Below are 17,890 nucleotides of genomic sequence, written 5' to 3'. Positions count from 1 at the left end.
ATTGATTATTGAATTTTCAGTCTATTTTGAATTTCATTGTAACTTCTTAAGCTAAACTGAAACCCTCATCTGCCCAGTGCTTACTTAGCAACTGCTATGTGAGTTATTTAAGTATCATTTCTCTGCAAAGCATTATTCAAAGTAACATCAGAATCAACTTACTAAAATACATATCAGACAATTTTACTCCAGTCAAACTCCAAACAATGAAGTTTAAATGCATGTGTTGGTATTAAACTGGCTAAAAATATTATGAATTTATGGAGTTCAGATCGTTTAATACACAAATGGCAATATGTGCCCGTGAAACTTCTACTATGGTAGGGAGCTTTAGTTATCAACGCCAAAGAACAGTTACTCCAGATATCAGTTATTTAAAAGACATCACAATGCTTACTATATTTGTTGAAAAAAAAAGAAAACATTTCCTCTGAAATAGATTGTGAGACATTGCAAGCTGAGACTAGTCTTTGTAATATTTTTCTCCCCAAGTTTAATTGAGTGACTTCACATAGTGAATACTCAATGAAAATTCTTGACTTAATATCTTTATTATACTAGAAAAGGTGAATAAAAATGTCCATGTGAACAGATTTCTCTCTGAGAGAAGCCCTTTCAAGAAAACTGTTCCCTATCAAAAGTGAAGTTCAAGGTTCCTGGCTCTAGTGGTGGTTCAAGCTTGTAATTCGAGGACTTGGGAAGTGCAAAAAGAGTAGAAGTTTAAGGCCAGAATCTAAAACAGTCTCTTGATTGTGAGCCCCGGCTATGAAAGACAAGCAAAGAAACAAATAATGGACAGAAAAAAAATAGGTAGTAAGGAAGAGAAGGAAGGAAGGAGGCGGTGTGGGAAGGAAGGAGGAAAGGACAGAAGTAGTGAGGGATACAGGGAAGAATTCAACGAAATCTCGCATTCTCATATTAGCTATGAAATCAGAGATCTAGGTGGGAATCCTAGCTTCTTCCAATTCTACCTCGACACCTTTGACAGGGACTTGTAATGAATTATCTAGACTCCCCTTCTTCCTAAACAATAAATTACTCTGCCATATCCACCGCTGTTCAAGGGTTCAAATGACATAAACTTTACAATAGACTTCCTTCTTTACTGGGGAAAAACATCAAATCATAACCTTAATTGATTGTACTTCACAAGCTGCACTCTCCTGCTTCTAAATTTATGTTTACTTCTGCAGCTGTGACCTATTTATGTATAAATGCAGGTCTTACTTTGAAAGTCATGTTTTTCTATTTGTATTATTTTGAAAAGCACAAAGAAGAATTCAGTTTTTAATTTGATTAATGGCTGACCTAATGACAAGTGAGGGATTTACTCTCAAATGGCGGTAAAATAATTTTGAAGCAAAGGGAAAAAATTAACAGGTAGGTTGATTGTTTCTCATCAGCAAAATGAAAACAGAAACTACAGCATAGAGAAGACAGATACATACAATAAAGTGTTTTTACTAACAACTGCTTTTAATAACAACATTGACATCAATAAAATATAATAATATTGTATATGCTATAAATGAAACTCCATGACTTAATATAGCCTGTCGGAACAAATTTAATCTTATGCTATGTTAATGTATTTAGGGATAAATATCTTCATTTACAAAATCTATTGTTCATATGAGAATCTTTTCTATTTCATCTCTTTTTAAGAGACATCAACGTCTATGTGTATATGTGTTTAATGTTTATTTGGTTTTCTTTCTTTTTTTCTTTTTGTTGGTGGTGGTATTAGATTTTGTTTTGTATTGTATTGTTTTTCCAAGATACGGTTTCTCTATGTAGCCTTGGTTGTCCTGGCTCTGTAGACCAGGCTGGTCTCAAATTCAGAGATCCTCTAGCTCAGTCTCCTGAGTACTAGGATTAAAGGTATGGACCAGCATTACCTAGCTTGTTGCTTTTTATCCCCCCCCCACCCCATAAGGAACTTATTTATAACATCTGCCCAACCAGAACTGGTAATATTAGCTGGCTTTGACTTGGGTCATACAAGTATCTTATTGAGAGCTCAAATGATCAGATATCAAAGGAAGACAATTCTGATCAATGCAATGATAGAGACATAACAGTGTGATGAATTGTCATGTACCATTAATATTGCCACACAGGTATGTGTTGGGAGGGCCCAACCCCACTTTGTAGACAGCCAAAGCAAAACTTATAAAATGACTTGTCACTTAACAGAAATTCAATGTTATTGAATCTATACCTAAATACGATATTGAACACCCCTGAAGCAAGCACTTTTTTTTTTTCATTTTACTCCAGGGTAAAAATAGTACTAGACCATCTGCTGAAAAGGTGATGCCCAACCCAAGACTCATAATTCATTTTAATCACTATCAGTGATTGCAGGGCTAACCATGTCCCTCACAGTGTGAAGTCAAATATTATTGGTATAGTCAGTGAAATATTTAGCCAGAACATTTCATAAGCCAGATACCAACAAGTGTTTCCCTGAAGCAAAACATGTTAAATAGAATTTAAAATTTAAGCCACAAACCTGTTTCAGGCTCAATGGAAAAATACGGCTGTCCTTCCAAGATACTATAAACCAACTTTGCACTGTTTCCATAAACTGGGTCATCAGCATCGGTGGCTGTTACATTAGTGACAGATGTACCTAAGGTTTAAAAAAGAGGGAAAATGGTAAGAATTTGAACATTAATTTTTTCCAAGTGTTAATTCTTTTCAAGTATATTATACATAATCCCAGAGTACACATATAGGTAAAAAGATAGATAGATAGATAGATAGATAGAGAGATAGAGAGATAGAGAGATAGATAGATATAGACTGACAGAAATAGATATCTAAATATCCCTAAAAAGATAGAGGCAGCCAGGTGGTGGTGGTACACGCCTTTAATCCCAGCACTCGGGAGGCAGAGGCAGGCGGATCTCTGTGAGTTCGAGACCAGCCTGGTCTAAAAGGACTAGCTCCAGGACAGGCTCTAAAAAGCTGCAGAGAAACCCTGTCTCAAAAAACCAAAAAAAGAAAAAAAAAAAAGATAGAGGCAAAGAGCTTTGTCAAAACTTCAACATAACAAATATATTGTAAGAAATGGTACTGCTAGGTTGGAATAATGAATTAAGATGGTGCTTTTCATCTCTATTATTTAAAATTTCTTTGTAGTTTTTATTTTAAGGGTATCTAATAGAGCTGTGTGGGTTTAAGGAATATGCAAAGGAATCATATCAAAGAAATATGAAACAAAAGGTTAATAATATAATACAGCATGTAGCACTTGAGTTTTGCCAAAGTACAACTGAATGTACCTTGAAATGTTGACTGCTGAAAAAAAAGCCGAACATAAATATCAAAAGAATATTTTATTCCATCACAGTTAATATCTCAGAATATAAAATAAGAGAGGAACCACCAATTAATCAGCAGGCTCAGGTAATTAGACCCATGGATAACAGAATGAAAAGCTCTTCATACATAAATCTTCTGTATTTTCTAACAACCGCACACATAGAGCTTGCCTGGGTGGCAGTATATATGCTAATCCCAAATCCCTGTACTAAAGAAGCTTAGAGTTGTGTGGTGTGAAAAAAGAGAAGGAAGCAGAACAATTGACTAAGCTACTCAGGTGAATACAAGTGAAACAAGCATGTGCCCATCTTTTGGTCTAGCACAAACAAAATGGTCATGAACAAGATTCAAAGACAGATTACACTGAAACTAAATGTTAAAGAAATGTCAAGATTCCCACAGACAAATGAGTAGGATATATCCTAAGAAATGATTCAATCATAAATAAAAACAAAGATGATCATGGGATAGTCTGATAACTTATGAAACAGGAGAATAAGGGGAGTCTGGTGAGATTAGAATCACAGAAAATAAAGGCGACCAACGTTGTTCTCAATTTTAAGTCATTCACACGATAGTTATTTAAGATGTTTCTTAATCAAGTGGCAAATGAAAGACAAGGTTACCTGGTGATTTATTGAAAAATGCTAGTGTCACAGATAATTCTCAGGAATTGTATTAATTAAAGATTGCTTGCTGAATCTTTACTGGAGGGTGTCCTTTGGCAAACTCTCAAGGTAAATGAAGGAAACAAGACCAAGCAGAATCATATATGCCACCACAACACCACACCAGTGACTGCAGTAGATTATATGAGGCTATGAACTGCTATTTGGAACTGGAGTGCTCTTTGAGAGATGGGGCCAGATCTGCATTCACATTGCAAGACTGAAGAAGTGGGAGATGAGATGGCCCATGAAGATGGAACTTTGGCCTTGGGCCAGGTAGCTGTGTTTAGTCAAGGAGAGCTACAAAGCCATGCCTGGTATTATCAGCCCTGTACAGTCATTTGCTAATGTGTCAGACATAGAGGAAGAGGATTTCAATCCTGAAGGAGATAAAGCGCGCATCTGAATAGTATAGATTGGTGGTGATCAAAACAGATTGAACTCTTGCAAGATTTTGTCAATCAAAATGTTTTTGAGATGCTTTCAGATGCAGTTATTGCTCAGAAAACATAATAAGGTATTTACTGAGTAATTGATAGTTGTATAAAATTGAAATTTATACTCAAAATGATGTTTGATAAGTTTTAAAGAATACTTGAATTACACTTTTATAACATACTCAACCATACACTGAGTACAATGCATTTTGGTTTGTGTTCATGTGTGCATGTACATATGTTTTGTGTGTGCAAAGACTCACTTTCAAAGTGACATATCAATCTTGTTGGTGATGATGAATACTTAGAAGACCAATAATGGCAGTTATTTGAACATTATATGGACTTGGAAACAATTGAATGGAAAGATTTTCATGTGAAGGGAGGACAGGGAGCTAGAAGTTCCAAGACAATTTTAGAAGAGATGACAGGGAAAGTCAGCTATCAAATGTGGATCTAGAGTGTAACCCCCGCTTGGCAGGGTCAGCTATTCAGGGTCCTCTGAAGGGGCGCTAACCTGCAAGACATGGGCTGTAAAAGAGGAAGGAGACCAAGCAAGATTCTATTGTCAAGGTCTCCGTTTATTGGGGTGAAAGTTACAGCTTATATACCCTTGAATGGGGTGGAGGTAGGGGTAGGCAGGAACTCTGCCGGGGTAACTGAAGGTCATCAGCCAGCACCTGGTGTAAGCCGAAGCATGTGATTAATTAACATTGGAGTAAGGGGTGGGTTCCCTTAACAGATGTGATCCATTAGCATTGGAGTAAGGGGTGGGTTCCGTTAACGGATAGCTCTCAAGATAGTTTGGGATGAGGGGTGGGATCTCCATAAACATCCTTAGGGCAGTGACCTCTGCTATCCCTGTAAGGACAATGGTCCCTGTCAAATCTATCCTTAGGAAAATGGTCCCTGACACTAGAGATTCAAGCTAGGATCAATTTGAGGGGCCATTTGGACAACAGCATATGTATTTCATTTGCTCCATGTAGGAAACAGGGAAACCTTTCAAGTCCAGGTCAGTTCCTGATGTGGTCACTTCTGCTCTCAGTGATGCCAAATTTACTTGGAGGTAAAGAGGCTGATTAGAAAACAGGTATAGCCGTCATCCAATAAAGACCACTGGGATACAATTACATAAAATTGACACTCCTTTCGATTTCTTTATTTTTGTTTGTGCTCTAAGAAGATAATCTGGTGATTAAGTGACTGATGGATAATCACAGTTTGAAAGTGTTCCATCCTAAAATGAGAGGTTAGTAGTGTAAATGGTAGCATCAAAGAGCCAGGTATTTGTATGTTGGTCAGGACATCAGGCTTTTTCCTGGTGGACTTGATTCCTGTATAAAATGGCTTACTGAAGATCTTTGTTGGGCTGACTCTTCTATCTTCATCCATGGTATTTTTAATGCTACAAGAAAAAAACATGAGCTTCCTAACCCCAGAGAAACTTATCTTCAAATATAAGAGAATTCATTTATATTTTTCTAAAATTACAGTCTACAATATTTTGTGAGAGCACATGAAAGCTTTAAGGTAGATATGCATTTACTATTGGTGTAGCCTGAAAAATTAATTTTAAAAAAATGAAGAAAACAATGAATAAAGAATAGAAACATTCCAAAATACCTTCAAAGGACTGGCAGATATTGGAATGAAGACAATTGGGAAACTGCACAGAAAGGCACAGAATAATTTTGCTATTCAGTGTGTCTACTTTAAATTTTTAGCAAGAGATATTGTTTTCCCATTGTGAAGTGATAAACTGGCATACTTTGTTAGTGAGTTCAGTCACTAATTAAGCATGAGGAAAAACTGAAAAAAATCAAAATTTTTCTACTGATATCAAAATTATCTTCTGTTTCCTGCATTGACTTTTAAATTTGAAGATATAATTGTAGAGGAATAAATATTAAATATTTTCTGAAGAATTTTACCTTTGCACAGCTCTGTGGGCTAGGATTAAGCAAAGTACTATGGAAGGTTTTGCACACATAATGGTATAATGTTTTCTGAAACACATTCTTATACCATCAGGCAAAGCTTTTAACTTGACTCAATCTCAGAAGATAGGTAGGTTGGTAGGTCGATCAGTAGATAGATAGATAGATAGATAGATAGATAGATAGATAGATAGATACATACATACATACATACATACATACATACATACATAGAGAGATACATAGAGAGATAGACATATTGGGGATTAAGCAAAATGATGCTTGTAGATAATTTAGAAATTACGTCATCTTAAACTTAGACATGGTATCCATGTCTCTGGTCTGCCCCCTTCAAAATACGGCGCCTAAATCCCCATCCAGAATGATATGATACAGACGGTGGTAGAATATTTCATTAAATCCTCTCAGGCAATTCTGCTATAAAACCATGATTCAAAATATATGTTAGGAGCAAATGTCACAACTGAACTGCCCTCCTTTTTCTTTGGCACTTTAATTTCTGCTATGATTATTTTGACAAGGAAAACTCTTAGTAAGATTTGTTTGTAAAACTTACCTTACTTAAAACTATTCATCTGGGAAATGAGACAGGCAGATCATTTCTTATAAAAGGAAGGTGAGAATATCCTGTTGGCAGTTTACTGTTTCCAAATTTGTCTCTATAACTTCTGCTTTCCTGTCTATTGTCATGTGATCTTATTTTGTTGTGAGAGACTTCCCATCACTGTACTGGTCCATGAGGGGGGAGGCTTCACAGCTCTACAGTTTAGCTGTTTTATGGGCCAAAGAATCTTTTTTATTTGGAAGACCTCAAAGTGTTATACACAACTCTGGTTGAAAGAATACATTTTCTGGAGTCAGATTGTCTTGAACCGGAGCACAGATTTCAATTCTGTCTCCTAATTTTATTCAAATTCTATGCGTTTAGTCAAATATCTGAACTTCTCTAGTCGTTGGCATCCTTGTCTGTATTGGCAAAGTTGGTAGTCATCATTACAGTACAGACAGGTTCAGATGATTCAGTGAAGTAATTCATGGAAGCCCTGGGCAAAATTTACTGAAAATATTTTAAAAAGCTTACTGTCTTTCTCTTTTAAATGCTTTTAAATTTATCCACCGTAAATTTATAAGAGGTAGTAAGTATATTAATAGTTGTGAACTGATCATTACACAACAAATACATGAAAGAGGTAGTAAGTATATTAATAGTTGTGAACTGATCATTACACAACAAATACATGAATCTATGTCAACCAAAATAAAACAGCATATATATATATATATATATATATATATATATATATACCAATGTACTCATAAGAAGAAGGTGATTTCATTATTAAAATTGTCAAAAGAAAACAACACACCAAACATTGGCTTGCACTCTCACATTCATCAGCGCATGACCTCTTCCAATCTATTTCACATCAGTTTCTGCTTCAGGATAAATTAATTGCTCTTGGGTCAGAAAGAGAAAAGTGTTTAATGTTGTGAGCACAAAGACAGGCACCAGGCACTTGCCAAAACAATTTTTTTCTGATGCTCCTTGAATAGAAATGCATACTCTAAGATCATGCAAATCCCATGAGACTCTGAAGATGAAGGACAGGCACCACAGTGTTAAGACAAGCTTTTGCCCACAGACTCATTCAAGATAGGTCAGCCCGAACCTGGCTTCTAGAAATCCACATTCTTTGATGGTAGGCACTTGGGAAGGAACAGGCAGCACTCCTTCCTGTCAAGGATGATATTTCTCCATAGTGATTCAAGACTGCTGATGCACCTGTAACCTACAATGGATGTGGGAGGAGGCTATGCCGGATGCATTTGTCAAGTGATGATCCCGAAGAAGGAAAATAGATGCTTTGAAGTTAATCTTGCAGCAGAAAATCTTCAACGTCAAGCTGCAGCCCCGGCTTCTCCATACAAATGCATGCAGAATGCATAGCGTGGAGGGAAATTGAAAAGTGTAAACCTTGCAGGATAATGTTTCTTCAAAGCAGCAAGTGTTTGCTGAGTGATAAATAGGACTCTGAGTAATACCCAGGAAATATAACAACCAGGATCCACTGTTTGTGTTTTCATTTGGAACTGTTTTTGTCCCTTTGTCAAGGATACAAGAGACTCATTTAGCCAGTGACTATAAATTTGACACTGTGCCATTTCTCCAAGAAAGCCCCTATTATAATCCAACTGGATGCTGACCCTAATTATAATAATATAGCTGTTGTGTCTCCAGCTGTTGTCAACAAAAATGATCCCATGTCGGCTGCGATCCAGCCTTATAGTATCAAGTTAAGTATGAATGAGCAGATCATTCCAAGGTGATTTCTGCTTTTAACAAACCCATTTTTCCTCATCCAGCTTTATAGCTAAACGAAATGTGCCGATATGCTGCACGGATTTTAATTAACCGACAGCCTGCAGTACTGCCCACATCCTGCCCCACCTGAAACTTTCCTCCTATTAGCTGCAGAGCTCACCTATTTCCTTCCAATCATGACAGCAAACACTACAAGAAAAATTAACCATCAAAGATGTTAGTCTGTCAGGTTAGAGGTTTGCGTTTGCTGACAAACTAAGATGAAAAGCCTTCGGGAAAATAAGATGTTGGGCTTTAGGTAGCGTAGCTCTGCTCGCTTGGCTATACTTTTCTTTATGAGCAAGTCAGCACACCAATTCTGCACATTATTCAGAAAGAAAAATGCTGGTGCTGACACCCTGAGCAGGAAAACAAAGGTTTGGTGCAGCGTGAAAATGCGCACACTGGCAAAGCTAAAACTATTATGATGGGAGGAACACAAACCCCATTTGCAAGGAGTCATTTGCAATCCATTCTTAGAGAATAAGCACTGAAAAAGCCAGTGGAAAAATGAAGCAGAACCTTTGCAGTAGCTGAAATCCAAAGAGGCAAGCGCTGCTGGCCTCCCTCTATCGTCCTCAGAGTTTTCAGTTTAATTTCTAGCTCCCTGTTTCGAGTTCAGTAGGAACAACCCACAAGCAGAGAGCTTAGGTGTGATCAACTTATTTAAACATTCATACATACCACAATGAACACAGCCCTGAAGGGTCATAGCAATGATGGGATTCCTCTCATTAGTTTAATAAAAGTAAACCATTGGCTCAACTCCTCTCATCCCCTCCTTATTAATTTCTCCAAGTACTATGCAGCACAATAGGTACATGGGCACAGGTGTCTCTATGACAACACGGCTTGTTTGTTGTGGAGCGGCAGAGACATAATTTCACATGACCTGCATAACTTGTTGGCATTTAAATTAACGCGATCTAGAAACTGAATCATGATGTCCTGGATGTTTTCAACATGTCATATCCAGTCCAATACGTGGTAGTTTAGTGGAACACTGCATTAAGGTACTCACAAACTTGACTGGCAAATATTTATGTGGGTTTCGCGTTGGTCCATCTGTTGATGTCATGTTCCCACTTACAACATAACACAACCTTTGCATAGCTAAGAAAAATCTTTGCAATGCAAACAGCCAACTCATCCATTTCTTTAAGTGATACCATAGTCTTCACCATTTGTTTCTCCAGACAGGAATCAGGCAAATGTTCCCAGTGGGAAACATGCCCTAAATCCTCCCAGTATTCTTCAGTTGTGATAGTTAATTATAGAAGACACGTGCCAAATCTCCAAATCTCCAAGGCAGCCTTAGGGGGTCTTTGCAGGCTGAAGGGGATTAAACTGGGATTTGGGAAAGAATAGCGATTTTTGTAGTTTAACTCTGTATCTCCAGATCTCTTTCACACCTCTGTCCTGAAGGTAATAAATAGGGAACCCACCCACATGACCATTCGGCTTCAGGCCTGAGGAGTTTGTTTCCAAGGATCCTGTAGGATTATTGGAGAAATTATGTCGAGCTGATAATAGCATATTACAGTCTTTCATTACTTGATGATCAAATCTCACTGTCAGTCAAACCCAACTGATGTGGGTACTCTCCTTCAGGGTAGATTTCTTTATTTAACCCCCCCCCCAAAACACACACACACACTACTGGAATTCCAGCGGTTAGCCCTCCTCCATTTCTATAAATACCCATGCATTTATCCCATAGTATTCTCCTCCTATTCCACCTCTTAGCTTGAAGTGGAAAGTTTCTGCCAAATTTCGCATGTTCCCAAACTGACCTTAGAATGGGAATAGGAGCAGATTAACCTGGGAAACATGAATGGCACCAAATGCATTCTGCCACATTATTTTATTTGGTCTCCATGATTCGAGACATCAACTAAGGAAATAAATCCAGTTTCCATTCTGGAGCACATAGAGATAGATATAAGCAGTCGTGTAACAATGAAGTAGTCAAGCTTCTTAACGCTGTGCTTTTAACATGAGCCAGAAACTTTCAGACCTAATTGAAGTGCTTTCGCAAATGTGGTTGAGTCCACAGGCACCTCGTGTTCGCCAATTTATCCTTCAGGAATATATCTGTAATGTACATTGTGAGAGAGAACTGGAAATCATCATGTGGGGATGTATTATTGTAAAATCTCACCCATGTCACTATGCACAGGGGTACAGTACCTATTGCAAACCTTGCAGACAATGCTAGCCTGGTGGCCTAGGCACTACATTTGCAAGCAGATAATGAGAGAATGAGAGCGACTGGAGACCTGGTTGTGAAAACTAATAAGGTGCATGGCTTACAATAACATGTGCATAAATAAACTCTTTCTGAATTCAGATGACTTCCTCCAACATTATGGAAAAGAAAACGTATGCTTTTATTCCATATGCCACCTATTTAAAGAAATGGAGTTTTCTCCTCATCAGTTTCCTATAAATGAAATCCTATAAATACTGGGGAGTTAAACCAGCCTTGTATATTGTTTAGAATATCAGGTATCTTCATCCTGGCCTTGGAAATTTGCGGCAAACCATTTAGATGTAATAGTTAAGTTCAGATTTAATTATTTCTGTTTTATTACATGAATTCATGCGTTCGTTCCCACTAATGAGGTACATTATTTTCATAGCATATACAGGATATTAGGAATTGAGCAGGAGGTTCTGGTACAGGAAGTTGTAGGAGGGTGGGAATTTCTGGTCCAGCCTTGTGTGAGAATTGCAGTAACAGTGTATACAGCTATCTCTTTAAGTCTTTGCAATTTTTTATTATATTTATTTCTTAGAATGCAGCACAGTATAAAATTGAGACTATAATTATATATCCTCTGCAGGCATGTCTGAATGTTCTGCTAGCATTGTCTTGTTGAGTTTGTGAGCCTGAGAGCATAAGTTCAGATCCCCCACTGCTATGTAAAATGCTGGACACAGTGTTACATAGCTAAATTTCAAGCGATAAGAAGGTAGAGTCAAGAGGATCCCTGGGGGTTGCTGACCTTCCAATACACACAAATAGATGAGCTAGAAGTTTAGAGATGTCTAATCCTTCCGGAGGAGTAGATGGGAGGAGGGTAGGAGGGAGATGGGTGAGGAAGTGGGATGAGGGAAAGTAGGGGGAACTGTGGTTGGTATGTAAATGACCAAAAAAAGAGATTTAGTAAGATTGTCTCACAAAAATGTATGAGAGAAAACAATGAGGGAAAATAATCTGTCTCTATTTTCCACATATATGCATGTAAAACACACAAACACACATGTGCACACACATATGCACACACAGAGACACACACAAGCTCATACACAGACAAGACACCAGATTGAGCTATATTCTATATCCATGAGCTGATATACCCACCAGCTACAAGTCTCCTTAAAACATCATTGACGCAGTTTTCTAATATCAAATATTGGGGATGGGACTTGAGATGTGGCCAGCAGGTAAATGCAATTGCAATCAAACCTGATGACCTGATTTTCATGGTGAAGGAAGAAAAGCAACTCTCACAAGTTGTCCAGTTACATCCATTTGTGCATAATGGCACAGGAACCCAACACAAACACATCAACCCCACATAAGCACAGAATTTAGTAACTAGTATAAAAATAACCTTAAGGGGAAATACACCACCCTCTCTATGTTCTTACTATGGGCCTGCATAAAGGGATGATAAATATTCTCACCAGGGGTAAAATATATCTGTTGTGTTCTCTATAACATGACACTTTGTGTTTGATAAAATGTGAGCTAAGGCTACTATGCATGAAGATAAAAGATGCCCATCTTAGTGGCTGGTTATATTTCTTCTCTTAGAATAAGCTTCTCTAGTGGGAAGTCAGGACTTGTAGAGATGATGACAGTGTGCTGTCAGCTCATCTTCCAGACATGAAAGACAAAATCCTGTCAAATTTTTGAACTCGGAAAGTGAAAAGTAACCAAGCCAGTGGGCCAACTGGGATAAAAAGGCCCAAATAAAGCATTATTAATTTGATATTAGGATAATTTTGACTTCAGGGGTATTTTTAAAATAATGTTTACTCTCACAGAGAATATGTTATCCCATGCACGGTGCAGTTCACAATGTAGCTGGCTAGCTTAGATAAGTGGCCTTATCTCCCATTCAGAACCTCCCCCATCTTTTTATTGATATCCTGCCATGCCTCTAGCCTTGATTTCAAGTTTAGAAGCCATCATTAGGAGAAAATTCTTGCTTTCTAGTGAGGGGATGAAACATTTCAACAATAGCTACAACATTGTCTGACAGCGCATTGTATGTGAACCAAATACTGAAGAGTCTAGAAGGCTGGATGAACAACTAATGAAGGGTTTGTTATGAGAAGGTCTTGTTTATCACATTCAGCAAGGTTTGTATTGAAACAAAAAGATCATCCTGGGTCCAACAAGCTGACATGAACTCTCCTAAGTTAAGTTAATCATTGTGGATCTTGTTCAGGGGAAATTAGAAAAATGTATTTAAAAGCCATTGAAAAAGAAGAAATAAACCAGAACACTAATATTTTCAGTTACTTTTTTTTTTTTTACCAAAACACTTGGCCAGACAAATGTCTTCCTATCATTCTTTAATACAACCTTTTGAAGATATATTTGATTCTGATGCTGGGTAGTCCCCAACCTCTTAGCTCTCACAATTCTTTATTTAACTGTCTTTGGGGTAACTTTTATCCTGTGTATCATTTTTTTTTATATAGAAAGAGACTTCCCATTTTAGATTACAAGCTTCTTAAGACTGCCCAGTCCAGCCTTGCTATGAGGGCTTTTGCCTTGTTTAACTGTATCCTGATTCTGGTTTTGCTGCCATTTCTTGATGACTGGTCTTTGGAACTGGGGGAAAGTGAAAGTAGGGGAAGCTGTGAGAAGTGGCGGGAGGAGAAAGTGTAGTCGGGATGTAATATATGAGAAAAGAGTCTATTTTTAATAAAAATTAAAAACAGAATTTCTAACTGATAAAAAATAATAATATCCTTTCTTACTTTCTCAAATTCACCTGATACTTCTTACCTCCAGAATTATACTTTAGTAAAATCATATTTTTATCATTTACTCTACACCTTAAACATGCCTCTACATTGTCCTAGTTGAACATGCTAAGAACAAGGCCTACTATGAAATAACCTTTATAATTTCTGAAATGACTAGGAACAATTTGGTGTGATACTATCAGTACACATACGGATAGGTAAAATCTGCATTCAGCCATACATAAACACCTGCAAGTCTGTTCTTTTAATCATGGTGCACATTTTGCTATTTATTCTGAATTTCAAATCTTTGAGTACAGGAAAAATAACCTGGTAGTTTCCATTTTTCTCTATCATTTTAAAATGTACCTTGTACCAAAACATCTATTTAGTGAATATTATGGATAAGGTTGAATAGAAAACTCATTTGTCTACAAATTAATACAGTGGTCTGATATTTGGTAAGGTGTATTGATAACTTTGTTATGTCTTACTTTCATTTTAATCTTATTCTTAAGAGCATTGCTGTGAGCTACTGTCAAGTTGGTCTCACATACCAAATCAATTTGATATCAAACTCTCACTTAAACTCATGGGTAGCTCCCATATGAGAGATAATACAGAAGAGATTTTTTTTTTTTATGAGGGACTAAAAATGTGGAAAGTGTCTTTATCTGTAGAAAAATCTATCTGATGACTAGAAGTGTGATAAAGGTGAAGAAATGGCTTATCACGGGTCACAGGCTTCAAAGGCCTGCATCCACATGTGTAATTACATTCAAGGAGGTAATTAATAAGTGCTCAAGTATGAAATTGAGAATCAAGGACAAGGTTACCGTGGAGTGAATGGGGCAGTGACAAAGACTACTTCTTATGCAGGGTAAGCATGAAGGTAGTTGAAAATGGGACTCAGAGAATTCTCTAGCACATGCATCAACGAAATAATCCACTAGCCAAGGGCAGTAGCAATGGCCAATGATGACATAGGTGGTAGGAATTTGATCCATAGGTCCTCCTTTCTAACTATAAGAGATTTAATTCTATCCAGAATTTTCTATGATGGTTTACATCAATTTGACATAAGCTAGAATTGTGTGGGAGGAAGAGCGTCAGCTGAAATAATGCTTCCATCAGATTGTCTGTTGATAAGTCTGTATTGGCATTTTCAAGATGAATGATGGGAGGGGCTGTGTGCCACTCCTGGTTAGGTGGTTCAGGATTGTACAACAAAGCAGAATGAGAAAATCAGTTAGCATTATGGACTTTGTTTTAATTCTAGCCTCCAGGTTTCTGTCTTCAGTAGTTCTATCTCTCGCTTCCCTCATGGATGGAGTATGACCAAAGAGATGCGAGATGAAATAAATGCCTCTCCTCCCAAAGTTGCTGTTGATCACATTTTTTTTATCACAGCAATGGAAGCCTAACTAATAATGTGGCGTATAACTAGGATATAATAATTGGCCTGAAATTTCAGGAATGTTTATTGACTCTAATACCTGAGGATTGACCTTTAGGCAACTGCACTTTGAAGCAGCATTTCTCAAGTAGCAAGTCACCGTCTATATGAAGCTTATGTAATTAAAACAGAATTCTAAGAATGAAATTAAAACACATCATCATGTAAGGAAAATAGTTGTCTGTTTAAAATTTGGAAGAGAGGTGAATGTGTGTGTGTGTATGTGTGTGTGTGTGCTAATGTTAATGATACAGAAAAATGTGATTATTACTATAGAACTCTTAAATTTTTTTGAAATATGCTACTGTTAAGAACAGAAAATATTATTTAAATATACTTTCTGCCAATATGTTTATTTGAGTACATGTAAAAACTACTTGTAATAACTGGAGAGATGGCTCAGTGGTTAAGTGCACTACTTGCTCTTTCAAAGTCCTGAGTTCAATCTCCAGCAACCACATGGTGGCTCACAACCAGTTGTAATTAGATCTGCTGCCCTCTTGAGGAAGAGACCTGGTCTGTCATCCTCATCAACTTAGACCATGAAACCCAATATAAACAAGTTCAACAGAACCACCATAAATGGACTGCCCATAAATGCTTCAGCATTGCCAAGGCATAAAAATAAAATAGCTACTCAAGGTCTTTTTTAAATTAATCACTTCTTTGCTTATTAAAGAGAAGAATGGAAAGATAAAAAGATTCAACAAAGAAAGAAACTTAGATAATTTATATGGCAAATACATCTGGAATGTTTGATATACATGAACAAAGGCTTTGTAATGTTCTTAATGTCATGCAATTAAAGACATTCCATTAAAGCCCGAGAAAATAAAATACAAGTATTTTGAGCCAAAACTTCATATAGCCTAAGATGTCCTCAAACCTCTATATACTCAAGAGTGACATTGAACTTCTAATCCCTGTCTCAAGCTCACAACATTAGAATTAATGGAGAGCCTAGTGTTAATGTACTGTTGACAATTTAACCCATGGATCCTAAGTGTGAGTTAGGTCCTCTATCAATTTACCCTACTTGTTGTCCTCTACTGGGTGAAAAAGAAATGTCTCTAGATTACTAGACCTAGATGTTCATGGTATTTTACAGCAGCCTGAGATAAATATTAGCATCTCTTATAATAAAGGCCCATGTGACAATGTGAGAATCTTATACAGAAAGTTCCATTTGAACCAAGCCAACATGCCTTTCTACAAGCAAGTCAATAATCAGTGGATGAATATATTTAAATAATGCAGGTCTTCCAGCATCTGTATATTTTAAATGAAATTTTGGTTCCTATCAAATAATCACTGATGTATACATTATTAAATAAACAATACTTTAGATGGTTCCATTTTTTTCTCTCTAATTCAGAGTTCTACCTGAAATATGGGCATCTTATCAGAAATACTCAAAGTTAGCCATATGTCTGAAACTCAACAATATAACCAACATATGTCTTATTCTTATAAATAAATGACAGTGTGAGGAGAATTAGAAAATTAGCCTTGGCAAAGAAACTTCATGTAAAAATATACCTAAAAATGTATAGACTATGTTTGCAGCAAAGGCAAAATACCCCATCTTTGTGGCTCGACTAATCCCATGTTTCTCTAATATCAACAAATCATTTTTTTTAGTATTGTGATAGAGTATTTTCCCTTTCCTTTCCAGTGATTGTCTTAAAGACATTGTGAATCTAAAAAACAACTTTTACAGGAGTATATAAAGAAAGCAAATATGGTCATATGAAACAGGAAAATCAGAAATGAGAGACAAAATATACTCAAAGAATGCAGTCAGACCTTGATCTGTGGATGCCTCACAAGATTTCGAGAAACGACACTGGAAACTCTGTGTATCCTAATTAAAATCCTGGCAAGAACAAAAGAATATGTGAAAGGCTAAGCAATGGGTCACACAAATAGAGAGGCACACAGAAAATGATTAAGCAAGGTACAGTTAACATCTTGAGGTTTTATTTTTTAATTAGAAAGGTAGAAATGGGAGGGAGAGAAAGTAAGCTGTATGAGAGAAGCAGACTGGCCAAAGTGTTGTGCTTTTGGCTCTGAAAATGTACTGTTTCTAAAGTAGGTCTTTTATAGTTCAGTGAAATATTAGCAAGAAAGTAGAAAGCCCACTTATGTCTTCATGGTGTTATTTATACATGTTTCCTTTTTTCCTCTTAATCTTCATCCTTCAGTCCCTTCTTATTCTATCAATATTCCTCAGTTGCTACAGCTATCAATTATTATTGGTCACATCAAAGATGCTGTTGAGTTTTTTTCCTGATTTGTGGTCAACGCATTATCCACCAATCAAAAAGGTGTGGACATAACATCACTGCACAATATGGAACTCTGAAATCTTTCTATGATTAAGGGTCAGATTTTGTACCCAGAAGACATCAAGGAAAAACTGAAGGTCAGGCAAAAAGTGCGTAGATTAAATCTTCTTAATAAAGTAACATCATGTGTAGGCCAAGTTTAAAGGTAGTCTATGTGAGTTCAGAATACTGACATTGTAAATGGAAAATGTGAGTGTGTTGTTGCTGCTGCTGCTGTTGCTGCTGCTGCTATTGTTGTTGTGACAATGGATTGAGGTTTAGAACCTATTTAAAATAATATCTTGTTCAAGTAAAAATTTAAAGTTTGATCATCGATCCAAGCACCACCTAAGGTGCATA

The 17,890-nt window shown here is 36.8% G+C and overlaps 1 protein-coding gene across 4 annotated transcripts in view; it reads right to left on the bottom strand.

Annotated features, from left to right (window-relative positions):
* Cdh8 (cadherin 8) overlaps positions 1-17,890 on the bottom strand; it is a 354,582-nt gene that overhangs the window by 182,109 nt on the left and 154,583 nt on the right. For all 4 annotated transcript variants that reach the window (XM_038312753.1, XM_038312755.1, XM_038312754.1 and 1 more), the window contains exon 3: positions 2,516-2,635. In XM_038312753.1, the coding sequence (XP_038168681.1) occupies positions 2,516-2,635 (120 nt within the window). The remainder of the gene's footprint in view (positions 1-2,515; positions 2,636-17,890) is intronic.

Source organism: Arvicola amphibius, chromosome 15 (genome assembly GCF_903992535.2).
Source record: "Arvicola amphibius chromosome 15, mArvAmp1.2, whole genome shotgun sequence".
In the NCBI taxonomy this organism is placed as follows: Eukaryota; Metazoa; Chordata; class Mammalia; order Rodentia; family Cricetidae; genus Arvicola; species Arvicola amphibius.
Note: the sequence above shows the minus strand (reverse complement) of the source record. Positions and strands in the feature narration are given on the sequence as shown.